This window comes from Eptatretus burgeri, chromosome 7, assembly GCF_056783735.1.
Source record: "Eptatretus burgeri isolate ZD-2024b chromosome 7, Ebu_testis_v1, whole genome shotgun sequence".
NCBI classification, from domain to species: Eukaryota; Metazoa; Chordata; class Myxini; order Myxiniformes; family Myxinidae; genus Eptatretus; species Eptatretus burgeri.
In genome coordinates this window covers 34,761,516-34,772,719 of record NC_140967.1, presented here as the reverse complement: position 1 = coordinate 34,772,719, position 11,204 = coordinate 34,761,516, and the positions used below count along the sequence as shown (strand labels likewise).

The following is an 11,204-nucleotide window of genomic DNA, read 5'->3' as shown; positions in this document are numbered from 1 at the left end:
AGTTTTCCCATGCATATAATTTTTTTTAACCAGCAGTTGTTTGGTAATGCCTCGTTCAACACATGAAAATTGACATTTTGCCACGACAATGTTTGCATAATTATCACATCTGGCCCATTGTAGAAATGTAAGCCTTTCTGCTTGTCATGACAGGTGAATTGTTTTTTTTTCATTTTGATGTTGAGAGGTGGCCTTAAATCAGACCTTTTTGAAAAGCTGAACTAATTTTGCAACTCCCAAATTCCCCCCCCCCCCCTGCCCTCACCCAACACACCATACCACCCCCACCCCATGCCCTTTTCTTTTTTAAACTCTAAGGCAACCTCTGCTGCTGTAACTTAAAATACCTCTGCTTGTTGCGTCTATGTATTAAAATGACTTTAACATTTTCTATTTATATATATATTATCTATCTATACTTTTTTTTTTTTGTTCTTTTTGGCTGGATACTCGGTCAACTTAAACACATGGTATCTGAGCATGATATGTTGGTGCGTTGCTACTGCCAGCATCTGTGTGATGCATAAGACTTATGCAATCGTTGTGGTTTGGTTGACTTCCCAGAATTCTGGGTATTCCTATTCTGAAATCTGTTTTGTATTTGTTAAGTCTAAGGAAAGTGGGTTTTTGTTTGTTTGTTCTTGTTTTTTTTTTTTGAAATACAATGTTTGTGAAATGTCAGAAGGTGCTTGCAGTTTCCTGTTATAGTTACTGCAATGAAAGGAATTTTTTGAAATTGCACACTGTCATTTATAACTTTCAGTGGTCTACGTCTATCTATTATCACCCGAACACCTGGTTAAACTTTGCAAAGCCATTTTGCTGTTCTCAATTTTGGAGAGACGGTGGAGCGAGCAAGGGAACCGGTGTGAAAATTGGGCTTTGCTGGATTACTGGTGCTGTTGAAGGCCTCCCTTTTGCAGCTCCCTGCCTGTTGCACCATCAGCTGTCCCTGTTGTAGCATTCCTGTCATCTGAATAATGCCTATGGCACTATATTAATCTATATCTTTTAATCACCTCTGTTGTTTATTGCTTGAACTTCATGGACATACTTGGAGTGACATTGACTGCAGCAGCAGGTGGTGCTGTGCCAATCGAGATGTGATTTGACTCTTCGATTCATGATGAACAATCTTTGCATACCTTGTTTCCATGCACCGCTTCATCCAGTTTGAAAACCGTGCTGCCCTGATGCTGCATTTCCATGTCATGCAGTCATCTTTGTTTTGACCGCCAAAGCGAGCTCGCCCACATTTTATACTCACTATTTACCAAAGCGAGCAGGGAGTGCTGGCCAATCAGATGATGAGTTGGCACTTACGTTTTGTCAGAACGAAAGGAAAGGCGCCATTATTTGGCTTGCGGTAATCCTGATTATTATTTATTTATTTTCCTTTCCTTTGACACCTTTTTAAAAGCAATTTGTTGGCAGAAGAGATGAGATGTTTCAGGAGATTACGGTGAGAATTTAGCTTGGTGACAATACACATCCAAGGCCTGAAATGGTGCATAGATGTCGCATTTTTCTCATGCATAGCACCCCACTACAGACTCAACTCATGACACCATGTCGTTTACTCCTCAAGGGTTGCTGATAAGGAATTACTTGCATCCATCAAAATGTCCGCTGGAAACGTTAGCTTTTAACTCTTCTCAGATAGAGCATCAGCACATGTGGGTTACTGGAGAACGAGGATCGGGGCGACGCGGTTTTCAACCCCAGTCGAGTGGTTCATGTAAACGAGGTAAAGGGATATCTTTGTTGATGTTACTGCTGTAAGAGGTCTCCATTTTTGTGATCAGTTTTAAGTCATAATTGCACTTGCATTTTTTTTTCATCCATTTTATACATGACCTTTTCTTTTTTTTTCCTGGGTTGCTGATGACAAGTTCACAGTTTGGGAATCTTACTTGGTGGTTGTTTTACTCAGTCAGTGCGATGTTTGCAGATTTTAAATTTTTCTTGTTTATTCCAAAACTTCAGCAGCTGCTAGTTGTCCAGGCAGCTCCATTTTAAGTTGTTTGTGTGTGCTTAAAAAAAAGTGGTGTTTTGTGCTCTTAAATGCTTGTAATTTTCATTCTAATGGCGTATTTCTGCCCGGTAGGTAGTACTGAGCCTTCATGCTGCATCAAATCGTTTGACCTGGCTCTGTAGGCGTGATATATATTTTTATATTATTTACCTTTCCGTGGCCCCTTGTTCATTTAATGATCATTGGTTAAGTGAATTGCCTTTGCTTGGAATTTGTACCAGTTTCTAACACAATGTACATTTGAAATAAAGTGCAACATTTTCATAGCCCTTGTATTTTTGCCTTTATTACCCCAACCATTTTCACCGGAGGGGACCATAGGTTTACTCTCTATCTATCTGTCCATCCCACCTGTGGTTTTGCAGACTTTTTTCCCCTCCCATCCCCTTTAATGTATTCAACTGAAACTGAGTGCACGGCTTTATTATGATGAGTTACAGAACAAGTTCGAGTTCCAGGGTATTTCATCATTTTTTTTTTCTTTTCAGTTATGCCCTTTTTGGACTTCGAAAATTTCACATCTGGCCTGACTCGACCCCAATGAAATCACCTGCCGCCATTGCATGAAGCAGCACAGATCGGCAGGCCTTGAGCAGCATAGGTGTTGGTCCAAGGCCCAGTGCAATTGGAATGATCCCAGGTATTGTGACAATACACTTTCAAGGCCCCAATGAAATCACTGTGTATGCACATATGCCGTCCGCATGTTATTGCTTCATGTATTTACATCAGGTTATTTTTATTATATTTGGCACCGAACATGCGATTGTACACCGCCCAAACAAAGGGATGTGTTTACTGGTGCGAAAAGTCTGGCAAAAACTGAAATTTCACACAAAAACCTTTGTTTATTTTGCTTTTGTGTGAGTTGCATAATTCAAGGGTCAGTGGATGCTGGAGTTAAAATCCTGATCCAGCTATAAACTGTCACCCTGGTCACACGCATGTTTTTGCTTCATGTATATACATCGGGTTATTTAAAATACCACATTGGTGGAAGACATCTATTGCAAAGCAATTCTTGCTCTTGTTTACTTTATTATTTTTATTTTTTGAGATGCACAATAGCAGCATCACCTTTTGTTCATCTGCTGAACAGCATTGGTCTAAAGAACAGAATATACAGCACAAACTTAAATTTCCTTCCATACAAACTATAAGTCCTCGCAGTGCACATATTGAGTCGTGCAGTCTCGTGCTCATCTCGGATAAAGCCAATTGACTTTTAAATGGAATGTATATATTCTGCTTTTTCTGATGTATCATACTCTGTTTCAGTGTCTGCTGTCAAACAATTTATTGGCAAGGGATACACTCGGTGGTTTGTCATTGCCTTCCAAGCAGTAGCTCGGGCATGAATTTGTGATTTGTTCAAGGTGCCGGCAATGACTGAATCTTCGCGAAGGAGACCTTGGGATCTTTAACGTCGATAAACTAATGCTGGCAGATGGGAAGCTTAGTTTAACGTCCGTCCGAGGGCCAGCGCACACATTGATGGATCGCCCTGCCTGTGATGCACCGGGATGACAGTTTATAGCTGGACCGAGATTCTTACCCAGGGTAGACAGCTCGGAGGTGAGTGTGTATACCTTTGGGCTAACCTGTCAACCCGATGTTTCCATATTTTGAGACTTCAGGTTAAAAGTGGTATTTTGTTCAGCTTATGGGTGAAACTAAAGGCCCGGTCACACCTTGACGTTTTAGCCAACGTATGCCGATTTTTGAATTTTTTTTTCTAAAACGCTGGCACACGTTGAATACGTTATGGGTAAGTTTTGATAACATTGAGAGCACGCTGAAAAACACTGCCATACGTCGTTGTACGTTGGCTTTAAACGTTTTACTTTTCGGTTGTCCTCAAATTTTTTCATGCTTGAAATTTCACGACGTATGCCGGCGTATGATTCACACGTTCCGCTACGCTGGCCACAAGTTGTATGCACGGTCTGCGATCGTTGACAGACGTCAACACATGCTACTTGTAAGGTAATCATAAGTTGAGACACGCCGAGTTAATGTTTAGCGTACCCGAAACTTATTTCTAACCTATGATTAACGTGTTGTTGGCACGTTACGCGATCGTTGCCACACATCGACAAACGTTACTTTTAAGTTACGCATAGGCTGAAAGACGTCGGTATAATGGATCGTCCTTGCGTCAGCGTCCACGGCCACGGCCAGGACACTTATTTGCAGCATTCTTCAAACTTTTCTTCGGCATGACGAGGATGTTCACACTTCGATGTCTAGCTTGGCTATGATTCCAATTGTCCATCGGCAGCGTCTATTTAAAATAGTCGAGTTTGAGTGTTTTAACACGTTCAGAAGAAACGCTTCAAATTTCCAAACCCCAGCGTCAAAAAACAAAGGCGAGTGACAGCAATTTAAATCGTTCATTGTAAACAATGAAAATAGCTGAGTGGTACCGTTTAAAAGTCGTTGAGTGTAAAAAAAAATCCAATTGTTGAGCGCAAGCGTCTACTTTCAATAGTGGAGATGCAGCCATTTAAATCGTTGAGTGGCAGCCTATGAACCTACCCGTGGACACGCGGACGCAAGGAGGATCCATCATAACCCACACCCTGCCCCTCACACTCACCTACTACTGCCAACATGAACAAACTACTACTAATACTAATACTACTACTAATACTGATACTGATACTGTTACTGCTGATATGGACATTGACTCAAAAAGGACTCGAAAACACTGTTGGGTTCCCCTTTTTGAGCAGCATTTTTATATACCAATTCCCAAAACCGCTGGGAACACGTCTTTATATGGCAGTTGTAAGCTAGAAACACATTCATTTTTTTTTTTTTGTCGACCAGAAGACGTCATTGGAATACGTCTACATACGTCGATGTGTGTTGGGACTACGTAAAGAATTGGTTCAAAGCACGTCAAACATAAGTTAGAAATAAGTTTCGCGTAAAAAAGACATTACCGCGACGTGTTTCGACTTGAGTAGCTTATAAGTAGCCTTTGTGGACGTGTGTAAGCGTCCACATATCGTGTGTAAAACTTATCCCCATCGCATGCGGAACGTGTGTCATACGCCGAGTACGTCGTAAAATTTTGAACATGTTTAAAATTTCTTGACGTACTCTACTTACTACGACGTATGATAGCATACTTTAGCGTTCTACTCACGTATACCAAACTTACTCATACCGTATTTAACGTGCCCCCAACGTTTTAGACACATTTTTCTTAGGTCGGCATACGCTGGCAAGATCGCCAAGGTGTGACCGCGATGTTGTCACTTCCATTTCTACGGCAGTTATGATTCTAATCGTTGTGCGTCAGCCTTTTAATAGGCTACGTCACGACATCGTCAGCGATGCGTGCAACGCGCTATGCCGAAGTTAGACTATCGGGCATAGGTTGTGTAGGCCAACAACAGGTTCAGGATTCGTTGGTATAAGTTATCTACAACACAACGAAACGTTCTGTGTCCATTACTAATATGTTATGCATACGACCAACTCGTTATGAATACGTCCGAATCTTTAAAAAAAACCATCAAAAGTTCAACGTCAGCCAGCGTTTTACATACATTTTAATACGTTGCCATCGCTGGCTAAAACGTCAAGGTGTGACCGGGCCTTTAGGGACGGAGTTTCAGAATTGTGCTTCCTGAAGTATCCTGTGAGTGAAAAAGCAGAGTTTATTGAATGGGACAATTTGCTCCCACAGACGGTGAAGCGCAACCGATTGCTGCGAGAGAAATGGTGACTGGTTAGCAAGAGTTAATTTACCACAAAAATAAACCGACTCCAACCAGATAACCATCGCAACCATATTCAACTGAAATGTGCTAAATCAACCCTGAATACCAGGATTAAAAAACGTTGGAGAAAACAATTTCCTGTGAAGTTCGCTATGTTAGGACTCTGACTGACCACCATGCTGAAAGGTGTCCAAAAAGGGTTGTGCCATAAGTTGGGTATCGGTGGGGTTTTTTTTGTTTGTTTGTTTATTGTATATGACATGAGTGACAAAACACAGCCAAGTGGATGTGCAATTTGTTGTACATGCCAATGGGAATTTAAAAGATAATTCATGTGTGGTTAAAGCAAATTTACAAAATATAAACTTCTGATGTAAATATTGCTTAGCCCATCGTAAATTCCTTTGCAGTTTATTACAACTTGCCAGTAAGTGTGGCTCCGGTGTCATATTGTGCTGAAGGAGTCGTGTGAATTTGGCGATCGTTACCGCAAGTGTTTAACCGCTTGACCGTTCTTGCGAGTTTTTGGACCACGTCGGCTGCGGTGGTTCAAAAACTCTCATGGGCTCGAAACCGTTTACTTCTCATCTGTATATTCAGATGCTGAAGAATTTTTGGAATCTTTATGAGAAAATTTCTGATTCTTCAAGAGAAATTTAAGGGGCTGAAATTGATATTGTTTTTGTCAAAGTTAAGAATTCTCTGCACTTCTAAGTTCCTTCACACTGCAGGCTTCCAATGGATGACTTGTGGTCACATGACACATTCTCAACTTTTGGACCGAAGCAACAAAGTATGAATTGTTTCTCCCCCTGAATTTGAGTACATCTGAGTACATTTATGAAGTGAACAAAGTGCTGGGCAAATCATACAATTCAGAGATAATTGCGAAACCTATAAAATGTAGTATACTCAGCTTAATACGAATACTCAATAAAATAGATTTTTCAAAGACTATCTTTATTGCATTTTTTGACAGCCAAATGGTTGTCCTCGATCGGACAATTGACCAAGCCCTCATGATGTGCATTTAATATCTTTGGAACCCGTTTTAAAAACAGCATATATTTCAAATGGAGAATGCTAAGAATGAATGCTGATTCTGCAAAGGGAAGTGTGGCGGAGCAAAGGTCTGTTGCTCTCACATTAGTCAACAGATGGTCTGTGGCCTTTGTGTTTTACCACCTGTTCTCCAGTCTAACTCCGTCTCCTCTCTCAGCCCTGACTCTCCCCAGAAACTCTATAAGACACGTGTTCTTACAGTAGCCCCCTCTTGGTTACCCCCCCCCCCCAAATCCAAGCTTCCTGCCTTACCTCAACTTTTGTTCTTTTGTATGTGGAACCACCACCATGAGGTTCTATCCAACTTCTCCTTTTCCCAGGGCTTTAATTGTGTATTGTACGACATTGTCTTGTTATTCACCGTCTTTCTTTATCTTTTTTTACCCTCCCTGACCCTGCCTGACCTCTCACTTGTAGGTTGCCGTTTTCTCCCCTCCACACTCATCTTTTCTTGTTTGTTCATTCCCATGTGCCCATTCCCATTCATATACTGTCACCTTGCTCTTCCATGAGCCTCAACCTTATTTAAAAAAAAAAATACAGGCTCTTTTCACCATATAAATTTCACGGAATTTTCACCATAAATGCGACTTCTCGTGTAGAATGCTTTTGTGATAACTATTACAGCGTAGGCCACGTGGTATGGCAGCAATGTTGGAAAAAAGGAAAAACTTTGCACCTCCTCTATCTCTTAAACCACTCCATGGAAAAATAATTGAAACTTGGCACATGTGAAGTACTCCTCATGGGAAAAAGTGTGATTTTGTTTATTGTTTTTTGATGTCATATGTGGGTTCGTTATGATGTCATAATTAAATATGTCAAATATTTTATCTGATCAGTATGAAAATTTTTGAGGGTCATCTCAGGCTGAATTGTAATTGGCAAAAAAAAAGATGTCATCAGTCACATGGTTTGCCAGCCACCTTGTTTTTAACAAACCTTCAAAAATCTCTGTAATGGCTGAATTTATCGAGGCCAAACTACATGTATGATCGCCGATCCATGAGGAAAAAAAAGTTCTCTACCTATGATATCATAGGTCAAATGGTTTGGCAGCTATGATTTTTTTTTTTGAAGAATAAACATTTTAAAACCTTCTCCAGAATGGCTTGACAGATCGAGGGGAAACTTCACATATTTGTTCCTCAAGCCTTTGGGGATACCAGGATGTTCACGAATAATTAATAGGTGACATGGTCTGGCAGCTATATTGGTTTGAATGAAATTCATTAACAAAAATGAAAAAAATCTTTCTTGAACTGCTTCATCAATCAATGTGAAATGTGCCGGTTATGATCTAGTAGACATGTGTAATATGTTTTAAATTTCAACCTGATCGGACACATGGTCCCGCAGCCAGAATTATTTAATATTTTTAATCCTGGGTCGAGGGATTTAACTCAAACTTGGTACAAGTATGTATAATGATGTAATAATGTGGGTGGAGGCATATCTGGTGACATACTGTAGCAATGTCGAAGGTTGTCGGTCTAGTTTTTCCTAAATAACTAAGAACTTTGTCATTTATATTCATGCTATTTTTCATTTATCAAAAATGCGTTCAAAAGGTGAAAGGAATTTTATCAGGTTGACTAGTTGATGGAGAAGCTTGCTTTCCCACCTGAAAAAAGAACTTGTGCAATCCTTTTTTAGATAAACATTTGTTAAGAAGCACTGTTCGGGTTTTGGGCATTGATCTGCAGGGAGAACGAGACTCGCCCAAGGAAACGATCTCGTTCTTTGGTGTTTATTCCTTCGCCAGTCACGTGGCACTTGATTGCGACCTTCCGCCCTTGTGTCACATTCCACAGGTGCACGGCCACACTTGGGCGTATGTATCCTTCCTGAAAAGGGACACGGCAAGGGTAAGCACTTCACTTGATGCGATAACCAATGGTTTCTTTGTTTGCCAATTTATGTTTCACAATCGATTGATTTCTTATCTTGTTCTGAAATCTCAGTGCTTTACAAAGAAGAAAAAGGTAAAAGTATACAGTTAAGAAAATAATGGATGAAAACAATAGGATTTGATTGAGGTATGCTGACTACCGTGGGAGGCAAGAAGCTGAAGTTTTGGGTGTTCACCTTTCTTGGAGCGAAAATAACAACACCTTGTTGATTTCATCAATTGGTCTACCTGTCCGCCAACGCAGATCGACACGAGCTTTCACCAGCAACTTCTTCATTATAAAAGCTAGGAAACGGTAAGTAGAATGACACTCGGTAGAGCGCGAATCTCCGCCAAGCTGAGTAGTTTAAGTTTTGTATCCCAATGATGGGCCAGATCTGCATCTGGACCATTCGTCCTCATCACACGCCAAAATCTAATCTGCTTGTTCTTGTCTACTTTCCCAACTCATCAACCTAGTTTTGTCATGATCTGTCCACAACTTTTTGAAATATCCTCTCTATCGTTTTTATCCCTATCTCTCAATGATGAAGAATCACTTGTAAAATTTAAAAAATCTCGCATCCGGATCTTCACCAAAATCTAATTAATTCTTCCGTGTCACACCCTCAACCTTCTCACTAAGTTTCATTTGAATCTGGTCACAACTTCAGATGAGATTTGTGAGAGATTGGAAACTAGTAAACGAGGAGTGCGTGAATGTTATAAGAGTTCCATAGTTGAGTATATCTGAAGAATGCTCGATCACAAAAAAGTCTTCATCCAAACTAACGAGAGCTTCTTGGTATTCAACCGCAGGGGGGAGGGAGTAAGGTGTGATTCGGTCAGAAATGGAAGGAGGAACCAATTTTTTTTTGTCTCAAAAGGTTATCAGCAATATTTTTAAAAAATACTGTATATCCTTTGGTGTAATGGGAGATCTGAAGTGCCTTGACAGTTGGACTGTTAATGTGGAGAAAAAAAAATATTTGCAGGTCTTTTGTGTCCAGTGAAGGTTTCTTCAAGATGGGAATTGTGATGGCTTGTTTAAATGAGGATGGAACTGTAGATTACACAGAGAAATTGATTCTTTTCATTTTAAGTGGAGAGAGAACAAAATGTGAGGAAATTACCAAGGATGATGGGACTGCATTCATTTTTGATTTTTATTTAATTGTTTATTTCTTCTTTGAGTGACTGATGATTGCCAGGACAGAATCCTGACTGACTGACATTTAAAAAATGACTCAAACATTAAGTATTCGAGGATGAGCAATAAAATGTTTTAAGTGAACAAATAATAGGACATGATAAGTTATCTTGAAAGTAGGATGTAATTTGCTCGGCTCGTGGTAAGGACCAGGATTGTGGTTTTAACCCAATTGTAGATGTTTATCAATGGAAGAGAACAGAATGTTGGAGTATTGTACTCTTAGATTTCTGGACAAGAGTCCATACCAAACTGGATGAAACGATATGGGATGGAAACATTTTTCTTCAAATAAGTCAGCAATACAACCTGTAAAACTACACCACCTTTTAATTATTATCAAATAATGATTCATTACTATTTTCTGCTGTTGTTTTAGATTACAATTTCATCATAAACATGCCGCTCCTTATGAGATTGTTTGTACTCGTACAAGGTTGTCCCACAATCTGAATATGACATAAAATGAACTTTCTTCCTCCAATCCTCCCTTCCACCACCCCCCCCCCCAAAGAAAAACAAACAAACAATGAAAACCCACTGTCACAACTGAGACGATATACACATATTCATGCATAAAAATGGCAGCATCTTGGATCTCCCATTTTCCCGCAATATGTCCCTAACTTTGCCCCCCCCCCCCCCCCCCTTTAATTTCAGCTTCTCCAAACCTCATTTTTCTTTCATCCAAATCTCTCATCCCTCTTTCCACTCCCTCAGCTCCCCACTTAATTTTTTTTCTCTTTTCTACTCTCTCCTTCCCGGGTCCATAACATAAAGATAACCCCCTAATCTGTGTAATTCCATTGAAATTATCGGAATTGGTACATGGCCACGTCAAGGCAGAAACACATCCAAGTCCTAACCATTAAAAAAAAAAAAAACCTCAGGATCCTTACATCCAGTACTTTTCCATAGAAAGGAAAGTACATTGGGTCGAAAATCTTTGGGTAATATTCGATGTTGTGGATCAAAGCGGAGTCCTCTTCACCCTGAAGGAGAAGAAAATGTTTCATTGAAAGAAAAAAAAAAAGATGAGTAAAAACAAACCAGCTTTCTGTGTAGCTTTTTTTTTTTGTAAGTTATCTTCAAATGCTTTGCAATTCCAGTTTGATATGTAATGACTATTCATATTTTATAACATGTATTGGTAATGCTACTAAGTTATTTTGTTGACAATTTAGTGTAGCTCTTTATTGACAAAGTGCTGGAGTATATAATAAAATAAGGCAAGTGAGCAAAAAGCTATTTATACCCAAACTTTTGGACCTC

The 11,204-nt window shown here is 39.8% G+C and overlaps 1 protein-coding gene across 3 annotated transcripts in view; it reads right to left on the bottom strand.

Annotated features, from left to right (window-relative positions):
- Positions 1-6,708: 6,708 nt before the first annotated feature.
- Positions 6,709-11,204, bottom strand: part of LOC147023010 (sodium/potassium-transporting ATPase subunit beta-3-like) — a 77,917-nt gene continuing 73,421 nt past the window's right edge. For all 3 annotated transcript variants that reach the window (XM_085888026.1, XM_085888024.1, XM_085888025.1), the window contains 2 exons: positions 10,832-10,924; positions 6,709-8,678 (listed from right to left, as the gene is read on the bottom strand). In XM_085888026.1, coding sequence (XP_085744152.1) covers positions 8,499-8,678; positions 10,832-10,924 — 273 coding nt within the window. In that variant the 3' untranslated portion in view covers positions 6,709-8,498. The remainder of the gene's footprint in view (positions 8,679-10,831; positions 10,925-11,204) is intronic.